This window comes from Gracilinanus agilis, chromosome 3 (assembly GCF_016433145.1).
Source record: "Gracilinanus agilis isolate LMUSP501 chromosome 3, AgileGrace, whole genome shotgun sequence".
NCBI classification, from domain to species: domain Eukaryota; kingdom Metazoa; phylum Chordata; class Mammalia; order Didelphimorphia; family Didelphidae; genus Gracilinanus; species Gracilinanus agilis.
The window spans coordinates 5,295,591-5,314,608 of record NC_058132.1 but is presented as its reverse complement, the minus strand read 5'-3'; the positions used below and the strand labels follow the sequence as shown (position 1 = coordinate 5,314,608).

Here is a 19,018-nt window from a genome sequence, read left to right as displayed (position 1 = left end):
CAGTATCTGAAGGCAGTGGCTGCAATAGTCTAGACAAGAGGGCAGGATGAAGGTGGAAGGCACAGATAAGAAACGCCAGGAATAGACATGGCCTAGGAGAGAAAGGAAACTCTGCCTCACCTTGAGCCTGGCACTGGGAACCCCGGAGTTCCTCCCTCCTCTATCGGCTCCGCTTGTGGGGACAAGGCGCCCTCATAAAGCAAAGCTCAGGAGGAAGAAGGAACCATGGAGAAGATCACAGATCTCCCTCCCTGCTTCTACCCTGCCACCCTGTGGGAGCAATTCCTAACCTTGGCACTGAGCAAGGGGCCCCGGGAGCAGAGGAGGGGCAGCTCCCCCCTGTGCCAGACACAGGGCCCCATTTCTGGCCAGTCGACAGAGCAGATTTATAGGAGACTGAGCTCAGGTCCAGATATCAGCGTTTTTTTTCTCACTGAGAATTGGATGCACAGACTATCTATGCTTTCCTCAGTAATGGCTGCATATTAAATAGCCAAACCATCAGAGAACAAGTCTTTATGAAGGACCTACTAAGTGCCTTCCAGGCTCCATGAATTGGGCATAAAGCCCTTCCTGCGCCCTCAACTACCTCCGGGCCATTCATGAAAGCCCCCCAGATGTCTGCTCCCCCCTCCATCTCCTTCATAAAAAAACCTCCATCCTCTGCTCCAGTCGGGTCCAACATCATTGTTCTGTCATCACTGACAAATCCGGCTCCCCTTGTCCGGCCTCTGTCGGAGCTTTGCCCCCTTCGCCCCACAGAGCTTAGCCCAATGCCTGGCCCCCAGAAGGCGCCTCGGGCTCTCCGATGGGACAGTTCCAGAGAAGGTGGGCCCAGTGAGGGGACTCGGGAAGATTACCTCAGCCTCCTCCTCACAAGAGGGAGGATTCTGGAAACGTGGGAAGTGATGAGGTGTGAAGGTGACAGACACCGCGCAGATGCTGCCCCGATGGCCTCCCTTCCTCCCCTGGACAGACACAGTGGCCCGGCAAGGCACAGGGGTCCCTCGTTCAGAGCAAGGGCTCTCATCGTCCGGGGCTCCCCAGGGAAGCCCCTGGAAAAGCCCTCCTGCCTCCCTGTGGCCGCCTGGCCCTCCATCCCTCCAGCTCGGGCCTCCCTCCCCTCGCCTGGCCTTGGCCCTGGGAATGACCGGGGCACCGTCCTCCTCCTCCCCACGAATGTCCATCCTCGGCCCTAGGTCGCCCCCACGCCTCCTGCTCCTGTTCTCCTGCCGCCCCCAACAAGAGCCCCCCTGAAACGGAAAACGAGCCGCCCCACGCCATTATTAGGGCCCGGCGGCGAGAGGTAAGAAGCAAAGGGAAACCGAGGCTGCCCTCCGGGGGCTTGCGTTCTACCTGGGGGGCAGCAGGAACCCAGGTGAGTCCCTGAGGCGGGGGGCCTCGGGCTCCCCGACTTCCCAGAGGCTTGTTCTCTCCTCTCTGTTCCCAGCACAGGTTCTGCTCACCTCCAGCCTCAGCCCAATTTCTGCTTCTCCGCGAGAAACCTATCCTCCGCCTCCCGGCAAAACCTCCGGAACGCCCCGCCCCGCCCCGCCTTTCCGGGCCCCGCCCACAATGTCCAAGTCCAGACGTTCCCCTTTACGCATGTTCTGTCTCAGCCCTGATCACCCCGCCCACGCTGCCCAAGGTCGGGCCTTATGGGTCAGCTCCTGCGCATGCTCAGTCTCAGGCACGACCAGGACAGCCTCATCCCCAGGTTTGGGAGGAGCTCTTTTCGTTCAGCGCTCCTCTCCCCGCTCCTTGCTCTCCGTCGTAACACTCCCTCCCCACCCCGGCTGTCCACTCCACATTACTCTCAGTAGCACCACCCCCAGAAGGGCTGACGGACGCCATGCGCATGCGTACTTTAGAAGGAGGCGGGAAGAAGCGGTGCGCGGAGCTCTCAACAAATCAACGTCATTAGCACTTTTCTCCAATCAGAGGCCCAGCTCCTGGCTGCCCTGCCCCCTGCTCGCCTCAGCCCCGCCTTCCCGCGAAAGTTCATTAGTCCTTGTTCCTCCCTGCCTCATCCTATTCGTTATGTCCCGTAGGTTCGGCGTCTTTTGGTACTCGGCGCCTCCGGCCGTGATTCTGGGAAAGTCGAGGGGCCCTTCCGAATCGTCCTGTTTTAAACGAATCCGATGAGATCGCACGGCTAATCCCTAACCGAATTGAGCGGTACCAGGACGTCCCATGCCTCCGTTCCGGACTCCACTTGAGGCCCGGCTCCCCGCGGCGTCTGCCCGGAAGTAAACCTGGAGGTCGAGGGCCCCGCAGAGCAAGAGCGGGCGGAGGAGTTCGGGCGGAGGAGTTCGGCCGGACTCCCGCACCTTCCGGCATGAATGGTGGCTCCAAACCCCCGCCGCGTTGGTCACAGGCTGCTGCTCCTCTCCATCCAAGCCCGTCCTCTGCCGCCTCTCCTTCCCGGGTCGCTTCCAGCTTCCATCGCTAGCCCCGCCCCCTCCCAGCTGATGGTTTTCCGAATGTTAAAGCAGCTTTGCTTCCTGTATAAATCCCACCTGGCCATAGTGAAAAATCCCTGTGATGTCTCTTAGCTAGTATTTTAGTTAAGGTTTTTTGCATCTACTTAGTCCAGTGATGAGCAACCTTTTGAGCTTGGTGTGCCAAAATTCACCAAAAAAACGAGCATCACTGTGGGGGGGGGGGTTCTCGGAGGAAAAAACGATAATTTCAAATATTTATAGTTTAAATAAAAATGTATCATTGTAATATATAACTATTTAATAAACCAAAATAGGTAAATTAATATAAATAGAATTGTCATCTATAGTGCTGTCTACACTACACTACAGCATGGGGTGGGGGGTGGCATATTTTTCTGTATGCCGCAGCCAGGTGCATCCAAAATGGGACACCGTGTAATAGGTTTGCCATCACCGACTTAATCCATTCTAGAAGGGAGAAATCCGCATGATGGGTCAAGGCCGGGAAGTGGAGCTGCCCTCCCTGGTGATAGGAGGAAACCTGCATTTTGGGTCCTGCCTTTAGTCATCGCGGAGCCCACAAGATTCTGGGACTTGGCGGCACCCCCTCACACAGACCAGGGAAACCCTCTCGCCTCCAGAATTGGGAGGGCACCAGTTCTTTCTACAGTGTCCCACACCTCCTCGCCCAGGATCCGGATTCCTGACAATCTTTGTGACGTCCTCCATCTTTTCCACAAGCCTTCCTACTGCTCTTCACTCCTAGCCCTGCCGCTTAGTACAGGCTCTGCCCACCTGGCCCTCCTTCCGAATTCCTTCATGAAGCCTTTGCTCATCCCTTCCCAGATCCACGCCCTGAAGGCAGGCTTTTTGGGTCTCTGGCTCCCCAGTCTGTGGCATAGCACTAAAGGGGCTTAAGAAAATCATACTGATTGATGGTGGGGCTCCAGGACACGCCCAATTGTTAAATTTTCAGTGTTGCCTTAGAAAACACTTCAAATTAGGAATTGGTTTAATTTGCTAATTGTCTAGACTCTTAAAAGCCATGTGAAAATATCAATAATGCTCATCGAACTTTAAAATGTGCCCCGTGTACAATTTTTTTTTTTTGGAAAGTCAATTCTAACTACTTACTAGTACCTCCCTAGGAAAGAATAATGAACAATGAAGCTGGAAGGAGAGAGAGGATCTGGAAAGGTTGTGGACAGATGTGGCTTTATTCCAGAGAGGATTAACATGGTGGACAGGATCGACATTTTAAGAAGCAATATGCAAAAGGGGAATCCCATTTCACAAACAACTACAAAGTGCATAAAGTACTTTGGTATCAATCGACGAAAGCACAGAAAAGTCTTATACAGATTCGATGCCCAAGTGCTTCTTAAAGAAATAAAAAAAAACAAGTTAAATTGCTGGGTAAAATGTTCAGTGCTCATGCTTGGGTGGTGCCCATATATAGAATTGATTCTCGATAACAATGAAAATTCTACCAAAGTTAAACGACAGTTTTAATGTTCTACCATGCTATCTAACAAATACTTTATGAAATTTGACATTACAACAAAAATAACTTAGAGGAATAAATCACCTAGAACAGTGATGGGCAAACTTTTTAAAGAGGGGGCAAAAGGAAATGAAATGCTCATCTGTCAGTCTGTTTCTTCTACAGAAAACTGGTTCATATGATAAAAACTAGAACAAACCTTAGGTTTCTGACCTTATTAACAATCGAGTGATAATAGAAAAAAGAACACCAAAATAGGAATCCATAGTTCAATTGAAACTAAAATATTTAAGCTTTTACAAGCCCCGTAGAATCAGCCACATTGGACGTATATGCCCTCAATGGGCCCAGAACAGCTTCTACACACAGATTTGGGCCTGAAGGCAGTGCAGGAAGAAGGTTACCCCGACTTCCCGCAGCCCAGCGGCACTCCCTGGTCGTCCTCCCCAGCGCTTTTCTCCTCCAGTCCCTCCTCCCATCCTCCTCTCAGCTCCTCTTCTACTCGGGCTTCCCCCAAGAACAGGAAAGTTCCCTGAGGACAGCCGAGCTCTGTTTCCTACCCGGCACAGGAGAAGGTGCCAAGCAATGGCTGCTTCTGGGACAGCACACTGGGGCCGAGCCTGGGCGGCCACCGTCTTCCAGAAGCCGGGAGGAGGGTCACCGCCTGCAGCAAAGACAGTGGCTGCTGCTGTGGCCTCGGTCTCGGGCCGGAGCCCCGGGGACCCGGGACAGCCTGGAGCAGGGCGTTAGCCTGGGAAGAAACACGGAACTATTTCATAGTCAGAACATCCAAATCGGATCCGGAGAGGGATCGATCGTGCTCAGTATTGAGGCCTCCACTGAGTCACACAGCCAAAGCCACGCAGAGCCGAAGGCTGGCACTCCGGCCACAGTATGCCAAGATCAGGGGGGACAAGGGAGTCCTCTGAGGGGGGGAACGGAGGAGGTCAAGACTGACTCGTAAAGAAGGCGGGTCAAAAGGATTCTGAGCGGTTCTGACCCAGAAGCTGCTATTCCTCACTCCGAGCCCCTGGTCCACTTAAGCTCCTCCCTGCCTCTAAAAACCTGTCAGGGATCCAAACAGCAGGACTCCATTTCCCAGAATGCCCTGTGAGGACTTTATGCAAGTCTTTGCCCTCCCAATGGAGGACTTCATTTCCCAGAATACTATTTCCTGACTTCTCCTTAGTCTTGGCTCCTCCCCACCGTGGCAGCCTCAAGGGATGCTGGGAATCGCCTGTGAGTAGTCTCAGCTGTGCTTTTTGGATCTTTGCTGACTGAGAGGGAGAGTGGAAGGAGTCTATGCGCAGGCGCGGCCCTGCCTCCTTGCTCTGGCAGACCAGACTTTGCGCTCCCTAACTTTTGGGGAGCGGAAAGCCCCGGGTGGACCAGTACGTGGTTGGTGAGCCTGGCCAGGTGGGCTCAAGCGCGTGCCCAAGCGTGTGCCTATGTGCAACAAGCGAGGATGGGTAGGGGTGGTGTGCTGGAGTGTAAATGTGTGTTGTGGGGCGAGGGGAGAGTCTGTCAGTGGAAGGGGGGAACCCCGAACCAACTCCCCAGGCCGTCGGGAACATAGATCCTTGGATCCATCAATCAGTCAACCAGTAGACACTTATTAGGCTGGGTGCCAGGTTCTGGCCAGAGGCGGCTTCCAGTCTAAAGAAGAAGCAGGCAGGGCTGGGGGTGGGACAAGGCTGCAGCCCTCCCCCACGAGCGCTGGGGTACAATTTGTGTACAGTCCTTCCCCCTCCAGGGCTCTTAGCCCAGGGATTAAGGCAGGAGGACTCCATTTCCCAGAATGCCTGGGTTTTGTCACCCGTCTTGGCACCGCCCCCTCTGGCAGCCCCAAAGCATGCTGGAAATCTCCTGTGGGCTGTCTCCGCTCCCAGAAGGTGCACAGTAGCGGTTCTCTGACCATTTCTGGGTGAGAGGAGGAGGGGCCGGAGCCCGGCGTCCCAGCGTAAGTGCTTGTGGTGGGGGAGGGTTTGTCTCAGTGTGTCTCCGGGTGTGTCCATCACCTTAAAGGACCTCAGAAAAGGGACAAACACGGAAGTACTGAGTAAAGCTTCCACGACTCCCAGGAGCCATGGCGGAGCTTTCCCCTCCCCCATTCGGGACCCTGGAGGCAGCTGGGCAAGGGGTGCAGTCAGGAGGGGGGCGGGGCTGGTTTCCGGATTCCACTCTTCCGCAAAGGGGATGTTCCGCTAAGAACTCGCCAAGGGGAGCAACACCCAATGGGAGCCTGGTCGGGGGCAGCTGGGGAATGTGGGGAGGTTTCTTTGCCCACGTGACATGGACACTTGGACACTGAAGAAATGCCAGCCCGCTTTCCCAGCCCCCACCTGATTGATGCCCGGCTCCCCCCCCCATCGCCCTCCCATTCCCCAGTAACCGTTACCTCTTCACAGCAGTCTCCCTCAATCCACCCAGCAACTTCTGAAAGATGGCAGCAGAGAGGGTGGGGGTGGGGGGCTTCTTCCTGGCCAGGCTGAGGCCCTTTCCCAGCCTGAGGCTCCCTGTTCCCCGCTGTAGGGGAGAGGCTCCCCAGAGGCCCGGGAAGAGCCCCGGAGCCCCTCTGAGCCCTCCCCCTCTCTCCCTCCTCCACAGGCGCACAAACAGGAAGTCCCCCCACCTTGAGGCTCCACCCCCTGAAGGACCCCGGTGTGGCCCCAGCAGAGAGCCCGAAGCCAGAGGGAATGGCCCCCGGGACCCCGAGGCCCCCCTCCCAGGTGAGTGCAGCCCATCTGCAGCCCATCCCCAGCCCTGGCCAAGTTCCCCCAGGCTGGAATCTAGCAGAACTCAGCGCTGTGTCTCCTCCAGGCCTCGAGGGGGCGCCATCCCTGCTTGTCCCCAGGGGGAGCTCCAGGGTCAGCCCTGGCTGCCCCCCATCCCCCGGGTTCTGGGGTTTCCCGGCTTTCGGAGCCCCTGCCTGAAGGAGGCGGCCCAGGCGCTGCCATTCATTCCTCCCCCCAGTGTGACGCCCCCCCCTCAGCGGGGATGGCCGGGGGTCCCCCAGCTCCAGGGAGGGCCCAGGGACAGGCTGTGCTGCTGAGCTCCAGGCCCCTGGCTTGGGTGGCTCCTTCAGGCCTGCCAGGGAGGCTTCAGGAGGAGTTTGGGGGGCGCTCAGAGGAAGCCCAGACAGGAAAAGGAGCGTTTTTAGCAGAAGGAAAGGACTGGGCATGGCGGGCAGGGCTGGAAGGGCAGCTGAGAAGGGCTCCAGCCAGGCTCCTTCCTCCAGGCCAGAGGACTCGGGGCTGCTTCGTGGCTCAGGAAGGAGCTCAGGCTTGGCCAGGCCTTTGTGCCTCATTAGACAGAGGAAAAAGAAGCGGGTGAGGGCCGGGGGCAGGGCAGGGGCTGCTCAGGACATCCGGGCCCTCCTTCTGTCCTCCCAGCAAAGGCAGCCTCCAGGCCAGTCACTGAGGTTCTCCCCCACATTCCCTGCTCACAGCCCTTCCCCACTGGCTCCAGGAGGGCCTCAGGGGAGGTGCTGGGGAAAGAGGGGGTCACAGATAGGATGGGGCTTCCCCAGCCCCAGGAGGAAAGAGCCTGGGAGGGGCTGGCACCAGGGGAGGGGGCTGGACTGGCTGAGGAGAGCTGCCCCAGGGAGGAGAGCAGGCCTGGGTGGGAGCTGGAGAGGGAGGGAGGCAGGGCCTGGCAGGAAGGTGGCATCCAAGAGCCCTTCTTGTTCTTGGAAGGCCAGTCAGGGAAAGGGCGGCCACCTGACCTGGGGGACCCCCGGCTCTGCCCAGCCTGGTTGGTGCCTGCAGTTCCTCCGTGTTTGTTCCCTTCATGGAAAATATTGTGAGGATCAGAGACGTCTCTGGGCCGTGATTCCAAGCTGAAGATCCAAACTTTAATTGTGGTAAATGGAAGCTGGAGATGGCACCCACCTCACCTGTAGCAAAGATCCCCCAGAGAGGTAGGGCAGGGGGTTTTATGGGTGTCTGACAGATCATCAGCAAAGTCAGGCTGAAGGGTACAGAGGATATTTGGAAACGGGTAGTGGTGTTTGGTCATGAGGGTTTGAACCTTTGGTCCCGAGTTCTCAGGCCAGTACGAGGTTAAGAGAAGAGAATTTAATGAATTCTCCAGAACCATCACACGACTTGGGTCACAGGAGCCTTTCTGGGCCGCAATAGTTTGGGGAGCTTCTAGTTGGCATAAATCTTCAAAGCTCACACCATACTTGAATGCTCCAAAGTTGTTTTCCTGTGATCCCCTCAGGCTGGTTGTAGACGCACCATTTTTCTGCATGGCTGCCCTAGATAACTACACGAGCTTTTATTCTTCCAACAGAAGTCTTCAATGTCAATCTTTGCTATAATATTCTTTTTTTTTTAGATTTTATGTTTTACTTTTTTTCCCCAGTTACATGATTCTTGTTCTTTCACTCACATCTTTCCTTCCACCTCCTGGAGTTGACAAATAGTTCCCCTGGGTTCTACATGTATTATCACTTAGAACCTATTTCCTTATTATTCATTTTGGTAATGTGGTCATCTTTTAAAACCAAAATGGCCCATCATCTAACCCTAGAAACAAGTGATAAATCATTTGTTTTCTTCTGGATTTCTACTCCCACAGTTCTTTTTCTACTATAATAATCTAATGCACCAAACTATATCCCTTCCAATACTGTGGCCAGAAATTGACTATTAAACTTGATATCTCATATACAATTACTAGAAAAATTGGGAGTAACTTGTAAAATTTGTAACTGTTATTCATCTAAAGAATTGTACGTGATCACTTGGTTCATGATCTGTAATATAAAAGCAATAAAACAATATTCCATTCAATATGAATAAGATCAATTGTAGTAAATCAAAAAAAGAATAGGGGTCAATCAAGTTTTCTTGCAGAACATGAGTTGTTTTTGTTTTTGTTTTTGTTGATTTTTTTTTTAACCTTTAACTTCTGTGTTTTGGCTCCTGGGTGGAAGATTGGTAAGGGTGGGCAATGGGGGTCAAGTGACTTGCCCAGGGTCACACAGCTGGGAAGTGTCTGAGGCCGGATTTGAACCCAGGACCTTCCGTCTCTAGGCCTGACTCTCAATCCACTGAGCTACCCAGCTGCCCCCAGAAGATTAGTTTTTCATCCAGACCTGAAGGAATGCAGTGTACTCAGGAAGCAGAAACTAGTGGGGATAATAGTGAAGGCTGGGGTGGAGGCTAAAGAACATGGGAAAATGGAAGGTCAAGGGTGAGAGAGTATTGTGTGAGGAACAAGAAAGATCCCAATGTTACTGGATTCATAGAGTATGGAAGGGAATAAAGGGAGAGAGAAAGAGAATGAAGGGGAAGCTGTCAGGGTGACCAGCCTTTTAGGTGGCTGTCCAGATGAAATATCAAGCCCGGAGGTTGTTTTGATTCCTGGGAGGAGTCTAAGCTAAAGAGGGCTTATTCTGGTAACAGTGCCATTCAGGATAGTAGAGGGAGGAACTTGAGGGCTTGGAGGGAGGGGGAAGTCTGGCAGGGTCCTCAGGTCCTGGCCTTGTGTGCCATTGGGGACAGTTGTGATCTTGGGACTTCAGAGGTAGGGCAGGTGAGCTACAAGGAACCACCCAGAGTAGACAAGTTCCAAACAAAAAGCCGTCTACTTTCCTTGGGACCGAGGCCTCTATGCATTCCTCCCTTTGAGCCCACGTTTCTCTGCTTTTCTTTGTGGCTGAATTCTTTCTGCTTTCTGTTTCTACTTATATCTAAATGAGGACCGTTTGCTCCTCATGTATCTGGTGGCTGCTCTTTCCACTGGTCCTTGTCTTTCCTGTCTGAACTCTTTGAATGCCCTTCAGATATGTTAGGAGCAATTCCACCTCCCAGACTTGCCTCCATGGGTTGCTCTCTGTCCCTGCTACTGTTGTGGGAGATGGAACGCTGGTTCTGGCCCAAAGAATTATAGCTCAGACCCATTCCTTTGAAGACATGAAGGTGTTCTATTGAAGGATATTACACATAATGTAGTCATGAGGATGGAAAAGGCCATTGCAGGGGGTGGAATAACCTATAGATGGGTATAGAGGACAGTGTAGGATTTCAGGTTTCTTGATTATATTGCGGGTCTAGGGAATTGTGTCTTCCCATGCTTGGAAATTCTCAGCCTTTCCTCAGATTCTTCCTCCGCTATATGTCCATGGGGCATTACATGCTGAAAAGTATGGAATGGGTCAGGAAGGGGTAAAATGGAAGAGTTTCCAATCCCAAATACACCCTGTGTTTTCCATGGAGCAGATTGGAAAAGTAGGCAACCCTACTAAGAGACATATTATTGTCAGATCTTGCCACTGCCTTGTCAATTATTCCTCAGTCAGCCTCTTAACTTCTTGACCCTTAATCCCCAGGTTTCCATATTTACAGGGATAAATTTAGATCCTTTGCTTTTCATAAATAAACTTTTTGAAAATTAATGTTGAATTCTGATATTTTTGTGGAATAAACTTCCACTTTGCCTGGCTAAAATTAGAGGTGTCCCCTTCATCACAAGATATGAAACTTAAGGGGGAACCTCCCTTCTTTTGTTGAGCTCAAAGGATTAAGGGCAGGAGTGGCAAACCATGGTGAACCTTGACACATTCTGAGAGTATGGTAGGCCATTCACAAGTCTAAGCTTGGACAAGGAACTGGTTTTCCTGTGATGAAATAATGAGGGAGGAGTTGAGGTCTCCTATATATATAAAAATGTGAGAGAAAGATAATGACTAGAGATGAGAGGGAGAGTTAAAGACAAAAGACCTGTACTAGAGGAGAAAATTACTGTTTTTCTTTCTTTTAGATTTTGGAGAGAAAACTAACCATATTAAATTACTATTCAGTTAACAAATTATTTAAAATGAAGAGATTCTATTTATTGAGAATTCCACTCATTACACTTTCAGTGTCTTTCTTTTGAATTAGCTCAAACCCCAACCCCAGTTAATATAATGTTATGTTTTTGCAAGGTTGTGTGTGTGTGTGTGTGTGTGTGTGTGTGTGTATATAAAGGTTCATGACTTCCAGGGGCAGAGCCAAGATGGAGGAGTAACCAGAGCTACTCCTTGTCACCAGGAGAATCCTCTCCACCCAAGATTAAATTATCGCCACAAAACAAATACAAGAGTGAAAGAACCAAGGAAGAGACAGAATGAAACAACTTTCAAGAAAAGAAAAACCCAAAAGGTAGGCAGAGATCATCTGGGGCACTGGGATGAGCAGAGAGCAGAGCCAGCAAAAGATTGTAGCAAGGAGGGAAGAGCAAGTCACCCACCCACCCCACCCCCATCCTATAGCTGGTGTTCCAAGTTCAGGAACTGAGCCCAAGCCAACATTCAGACCCTGAGATCCTGCTTGGTACAAGCAACCCACACCCCTTGAAATTTCAAACCTGTGGAGAAGTCTGGAATTCTAGGCCAGGGCCTTCTGGACTGAAGTGCGCTGATCCTTAGTGGCAAAATGGGGAATCTCAGTCTGGGCTTGGGATGATGACATAGTTCATATTTTCAATGTGAGTATACAATTCACAAGGTGGGGGCTCCCAGATGTTTTTGCACAAAAGTAAGGGCAGAGCTCCAGAACAGGACAATCAAGGGTGTGCCTGACTGGATCAGGTAAAGAGTGAGACCAAAAATTGAGCCTAAGCCTGGGGCAAGAATTTGATTCTGGTCAAGGTCAGAGTGAGTGAGATCAGAATCTTTAGCCCAAGCTCTTTAAGCCATCAGCATCTCAAGGGTCAATTGAATCAGACACAGAAAATAAGCTCAGAATAACATCAAGCAAGGACTAAAGTTGAAAAGGGTACCCCAACTAATCAGAAAATAGAACCTACCTAAAATTAGATAGGAAAAATGAACAAATAAGAAAACCACTTACCTCTAAATAACAATATGTATATAGGATGTGTGTGTGTGTGTGTGTGTGTGTGTGTATGATATATTAAAAAAGAAACATCAATAAAGGGCTTAAAGAGAGAGAAGAGGGAAGGAAGAGATAGAATGGGGTAAATTATATAACAAAGAGGTGTAAAAAGTTATTATGGAGAAGGTAGGATAAGAATGGTGTTGGGCAATGCTTAACTTTACTTTCTTCATAATTGGTTCAGAGAGAGAAAAACATGTATACTCAGCGGGGTATAGAATTCTATCTTACCCTACAGAGAAGTCAATGGGGAATAAGACAAGGGAAGAGGGAAGTAATTGGGGGGGGGGGTGATATAAAGCAAAATACTAGTGAGGAGGAACAGAGAGAAAGGGAATAGAGTAGGATCTAAAGGGGATCATAGGATGAAGGGCAATACATGGTAATCATTACCTCTAAATGTGAAAGGGATGAACTCACCCATTAAACGGAAGCAGATAGTAGTGTGGATTAACTAGAATCCTACTGTATGTTGTTTACAAGAAACACATTTGAGTCAGAGTGACAGACACAGATTCAAAATAAAAACCTGGAGCAGAATTTATTATGCATCACATAAAGTCAAAAAGGCAGGAGTAGTAATCATGATACCAGATAAAGCCAGAGTAGAAAGTGATTTGATTAAAAGAGAAAAGGGAAGAAATTACATTTTACTAAAGGGTACTCTTAATATCATTACTAAACATTTATGCACTAAATGGTATAACATTAAATTTCTAAAGGAAAAATTAAGCTTAAGGAGGAAATAGATAATAAGGACATACTAGTGGGTTATCTCAACCTTCCTCTTTCACAACTAGATAAATGGAACCAAAAAATAAATAAGAAAGAAGTAAGGAAAGTGAATGAAATGTTAGAAAAATTAGAGTTAATAGCTATCTACAGAAAATTGAAAGGGATAAAAAGGAAGATGCCTTCTTCTCAGCAGTACATTGATTGTATAAATACAAAGATTGACTACGTACTATGGCACAGAAATATTGCAAACAAATGTAAGAAAGCAGAAGTAATAAATGCACCTTTTTTCAGAACATAATACAATAAAAATGACATTGAACAAAGTCCATGGAAAGGCAAAAATCCCCAGGGCCAGATGGATTCACAAGTGAATTCTATCAAACATTTAAAGAACAACTAATCCCAGTACTATACAAATTATTTGACAAAATGAGCAAAAAAAAATGTTAACCAAATTCTTTTCATGACACAAATATGATACTGATTCCAAAGCCCAAACAGACCAAAAACATAGAACGAAAACTACAGACCAATCTCCTCAATGATCATAGATGCAAAAATCTTAAATAAATTAGTAGCAAAAAGTCTCCAGCAAGTTATCACAAGGATTCTTCATTATGACCAGGTAGGATTTATACCAGGAATGCAAGGATGGTTTGATATTAGGAAAACCATCCACATAATTGACGATATCAATAATCAAACCAAGAGAAATCACATGATTATCTCAATAGATGCAGAAAAGGCCTCTGACAAAATACAATACCCATTCCTTTTGAAAGCACTAGAAAATCAATAATATGGAAATAGGTCTTGATCGATGGCATGTTAAAAGCAGTGGAAATGCGCATCGGCTGTGGCGGAAGGGGGGGTTGAAGGAGGGATGATGGGGAAAGTAAGAACATGAATCATGTAACTGTGGAAAATCTTTCTAGAAAATAAAAAAATTTTTTTAAAAAGGGTGGGGGGAATAAAAACACTAGAAAGTATAGGAGTAGAAGGGTCCTTCCTCAAAATAATAACAGTATATATCCAAAACCATCAACAAGGATTATCTGCAGTGGGGACTAGTTAGAAGCTTTCCCAATAAAATCAGGAGTGAAGCAAGAATGCCCATTATCACCTCTATTATTTAGCATTTTACTAGAAACTCCAGTGGTAGCAATTAGAGAAGAAAAAGATTTTGAAGGAATCATAGTAGACAATGAGGAAACTAAACTCATTCTTTGCAGACGATATTATAGTCTACTTAAAGGATCCCAGAAGATCAACTAAAAGGAAATAATGAACAACTTTAGCAAAGTTGCAGGGTACAAAATTAACCCACATAAATTATCATTATTCCTATATATTTCCAATAAAACACAGCAGCAGGAATTAGAATCTATCTGCCAAGACAAACACAGGAATTCTATGAACACAACTACAAAATACTTTTCACCCAATTAAAACCTGATCTAAACAATTGGAAAAACATTAATTGCTCATGGGTAGGATGAGCTATTATAATAAAAATGACGATCTTACCCAAATTAATTTACTAATCCATTGCCATACCTATTGAAATACGAAAAAATAGTTTATAGCATTAGAAAACATTAAACAAAGTTCATCTGAACAAACGAAATATCAAGAATATCAAGGGAACTAATGGGAAAAAAAGTGAAGGATGGGGGCCCAGCAGTACCAGATCTTAAACTGTACTAAAAGCATTGATCATCAAAACTATATGCTACTGGCTAAGAGACATAAAGGTGCATCAGTGGAATAGAGTAGGAGTAAATGACCTCAGCAAGCTAGTGTTGGATAAACCCAAAGATCCCAGCTTTTGAGACAACTCACTATTTGACAAAAACTGCTGGGAAAATTGGAAAACGGTATAGGAAAAATCAGGTCTTGATCAACATCTCACACCCTATACCAAGATAAATTCAAAATGGGCAACTGACTTAAATATAAAGAATGAAATCATGAATAAATTAGATGAACATATAATAGTATCCTGTCAGATCTGTGGGAAAGGAAGGAATTTAAGACTAAGCAAGAGATAGAGAACATTACAAGATGTAAAATGAATGATTTTGATTACATCAAATTAAAAAGGTTTTATACAAACAAAACCAATGAAACCCAGATTAGAAGGAAAACAATAAACAAGGAAAACATTTTTATAACAAAACTCCCTGACAAAGGTCTAATTTCCCAAATATGTAAGGAACTTAAGTCAAATTTATTTTAAAAAATCAAGCCATTCCCCAGTTGACAAATGGTCAAGGGACATGAATAGTCATTTCTCAGATGAAGAAATGAAAACTATCGATAATCACATGGAAAAGTGTTCTAAATACCTCCTGATTAGAAAATGCAAATAAAAACAACTCAGGTACCACCTTATACCTCGCAGATTGGTCAATATGACAGGAAAGGAAAGTGACAAAATTGGGACATTAATGCACTGCTGATGGAGTTGTGAATTAATCTAACCATTTTGGAGGGCAATTTGGAACTATGTCCAAAGGGCTTTAAAAGACTGCATGCTGTTTGATCCAGCCATACCACTGCTAGGGTTTGTACCCCAAAGAGATAATAAGGAAAAATGTTGGTACAACTATATTTATAGCTGCTCTCTTTGTGTTAGAAAAAAAATAGAAAATGAGGAGGTGTCCCTCTATTGGGAAATGGCTGAACAGATTGTGGTATCAGATGGTTGTAGAATACAATTTGCTGAAAGGAATAATGAACTGGAGGATTTCCATATAAACTGGAAAAACCTCTAGGAAGTGGTAAAGAGAAAAATGAGCAGAAATAGGAGAACATTGTGCACAGACACTGATACATTGTGGGATGATCAATTGTAATAGCCTTTTACTAGTAGCATTGCAATGACCCAGGATAATCCCGAGGGACTTATGAGAAAGAACACTATCCTATCCACATCCAGATTAAGAACTATGGGAGAAGAAACACAGAAGAAAAACAAAGGATTGATCATGTGGTTCAATGGGGATATGATTGGGGATTTGGTGATAAAAGATCACTGTTGCGAATCTGAGTAATATGGAAGTAGGTTTTGATCAATGATACATGTATAAACTAGCGGAATTGCTGGTCATCTCCGGGAGGGAAGAAGGGAGGGGAAAATCATGACCCATGGAGTGTAATGTATTATTTTCTACATTACAGGAACCACGGAAAAACATTCTAAATAAACTATTTTTAAAAAATTTTTTAAATAAGCACTTAAAAAAAAGATGAATGCCCCTTCCTTTCCTCATCATATTTACTCTTCCTTTTGTGTGGCTAAATATAAAATGACTGAATATATTCCAGTAACATATGTTAACCATCACAAAGCAAAGACAGGATGTTTTGACTATGGCACATCCTAGCCAGTGGTTCCCCAAATTCTCAATATAACACAAGACTGCACTTCTTCACTTAGCTAGGGTGAGAGTCTGATCCCATATAACTATGGAATCCTTCTCATGCTTTCATCTAGATTACAGTATTTCAGTCTTTTAGGAAATGAAGTAGAAAATTCCTTTGTCTTTGTTCTCTCCTCATTAATCACTGGCAATATTTCCCCCCTAGAATACACAGTACATGCTACTTTCTCAGAAACTCTTGGAAAATATGTTGTTACCAGATCAATTCTTACACTTGAGATGAGGAGGAATTTCAGATCACCTTTTCTCTTTCTCCTCTACAGAATCTCCCACCTCACTCAGAGAGCACATCCCAGCTCCCTGATTCCATAGGGAAAAGCATTTCAGCGAAAGACACTTCTCCAGGTTTTACTCTTCCAAACTGATTCTCAATTCAGACACAAAATGCCTTTGTCAGTATTCTAGTGGGTTCTGAATGACTGGTCTTCAATGTTGGCTCTGCCACTCTAGAAGTTTAGGAGTTTGGGTAAATCCTTTGTGTGCATTAGTGCCCTCCAGTCATTTGATGAGGGTTGTACTAGATAAATTCTGAAGGTTCAGCTCTTGTGTTTCATGTCTTTTGCTGGTTTAGGGGTCAATAACACTCAAGGATGTGGCTGTGGACTTCAGCCAGGAAGAGTGGGGCCTGTTGGATCATTCTCAGAAAGAGCTGTACCTTGAAGTCGTTATAGAAAATGTGCAGAATCTACTTTCTGTGGGTAAGGATCATTTCCTCTTGTAAGAGGGAAATTTAGGTATTTTATAGATATATATTTAAAATGTGGCCCAATGAATGAACAGTTCAGATTGATTCCGTAATTAAATCAGACCCAAGTCAGCATCAGATTTAGGCAAGTTTATTTACAACTAGGAAGGTAAAAGTATAGAAATAAAGAGAAAGGGAGAGGCTAGTCCAGACCTGGTCAGGCCTGGATGAGAGAGAAGGTTAAAAGGCTAAATAAATGAAGCTGCAAGCCACAAGGCCCAGCAACCCTGCTTAAGGCAGAGTTTGGAAGCGGCCTAGGTAGGCCAAGGAAGTCAGCCTAACTTACCCAAGTGACAATACAGAGTAGAAGCTGTCTGAGGTCTCAAGGGAGGTCCGGCAGCACCAAGTTCAGGGTGGGAACTGCCTCCACAGGAAGTAACCGACTTACTTAAAGAGATAGTGTCTTTTGTCACTTCCTGTGGGTCCACCTCTAATTCAAGGGGACAAATGGCAGTCTCTACATTGATTTGGACTGTCCAAAGGGCAGTCCCTTGTTCTTGATTTGTTACTTATTGTCACCTGTGGGCAGCTCGTCTCCCCTCCCCACTAAGGAAGGTGAGGAATTACATCATTTCTACAGCTAGGATGAGTAGATTTTTGACTATGAATGGCTCTCTTAACCCAGAATCTTTCATTAAGGGAATGTCTTCATTCGAAGCCAAATATATAGGATTTTGAGCCTTTGTCGATGATTAAAAAGGAAAAAGTGCTGATCTTTTCCCTGGGTTCTCCTCCTGCCTGTTTTTCATTTAAAAATGTCAAATTAATAAGAACCCAAGTCATTCCCCAATTGACATATAAAGAATAAGCAGTTTTCAGATGGAGAAATCAAAGATCTCACTAATCATATGAAAAAATGTTCTAAATCCCTCTTGATTGGAGAAGTAAACTAAAAGATCTCTGAGGTACCACCTCACCCTTACTAGATTGATTGTCCAATATAGCAGTAAAGGGAAAAGACAAAGGTTGGAGTGGATGTGGCAGAATTGAGACATGTAATGCATTGCTAGTAGAGGTGTGAACTGATCCAACTTTTCTGGAGGGTGATTTGGAATTATTCCAAAAGGATTATAAAATGATGCAACCCTTTTAATCCCCTAATACCACTACTAGATCTGTACCCCAAAGAGATCAGAAAAAAAGGGAAGGACCTACTTGTAGGAAAACATCTGTAACTAGTCTTTGTTGGTAGCAAAGAATTGGAAAATAAAGTAATGTCTATCGGCTGAAGAATGGCTGAACAAATTGTGGCATATGATGGTGAAGGAGTACTATTGTGCTTTAAGAAATGATGAATGTGATGATTTCAGAAAAATTCAGAAAGAATTGGAAAAACTGAGATAAACAGATGCAAAGTGAAATAAGCAGTAGCAGTAGAACATTGCACAGTATCAGTAACATTGAGGAATGATCAACTGTGATAGACTTGGCTATTCTTAGCAATAAAATGATCTAGTACAATTCTGAGGGACTTATGACAAAGAATGCCTCCAGATAAAGAACTGTTGGAGTTAGAATCCAAGTGTAAGCATACCATTTTTCAGTTGTTGATTTGGGTTTGTCTTTTGAAGTTGTGGTTTCATATGACTATTCACTTTCAAAAATAAATAATATGAAAATAAAAATTTTAAAGAAGTATAAAAGTATAGCTCACAGCCCCTAATTCTGCTTAATCTAGTGAGTTTATCCTTATTCCTCCTTCATTTGTTCCTCAAACTGCAGGACGCATGGGGGCAGCTGAGTAGCTCAGTGAATTAAGAGTCAGGCCTAGAGATGAGAGGTCCTAGGTTCAAATCCGGCCTCAGACACTTCCCAGCTGTGTGACCCTGGGCAAGTCACTTGACCCCCATTGTCCACTCTTCCAACTAGGAGCCAATACACAAAAGTTAAGAGTTTAAATTAAAAAAAAAAAAATTCAGGACGCATGATGAGAACAGAAAGTCGGAATAAATATTTCAAAATACCTGATCTGTGTCCTCTCCTGGGTAAAAGAGTTCATTAGTTTGATATTCTTATTGTCCTCAATTCATAGTTGAGGCAACTGAGGCAAACAGAGGTTAATAACTGCCCAGGAACACCTACTTGCCATCTCGCCGAGGTTTAATTCAATTTGTTTTTCTGACTCTTAAGTTCTTTTCTTCTTTGCTACCCTTTTGCTACCAGCTGCCTTTAATTTCTAGATAGTAGAAGTTGTAGAATGTGCTTATCCTTCTATTACAAGAGATAAATAAAGATGGAATTTTCTGATTGCA

At 46.1% G+C, this 19,018-nt stretch overlaps 1 protein-coding gene across 1 annotated transcript in view; it reads left to right on the top strand.

Moving 5' to 3' along the window:
- Positions 1 to 5,825: 5,825 nt before the first annotated feature.
- Positions 5,826 to 19,018, top strand: part of LOC123239490 (zinc finger protein 665-like) — a gene marked incomplete at its 3' end in the record, with an annotated part of 61,693 nt that continues 48,500 nt past the window's right edge. Inside the window, exons 1-4 of the mRNA XM_044666770.1 lie at positions 5,826 to 5,908; positions 6,556 to 6,677; positions 10,992 to 11,102; positions 16,593 to 16,719. Coding sequence (XP_044522705.1) covers positions 6,645 to 6,677; positions 10,992 to 11,102; positions 16,593 to 16,719 — 271 coding nt within the window. The remainder of the gene's footprint in view (positions 5,909 to 6,555; positions 6,678 to 10,991; positions 11,103 to 16,592; positions 16,720 to 19,018) is intronic.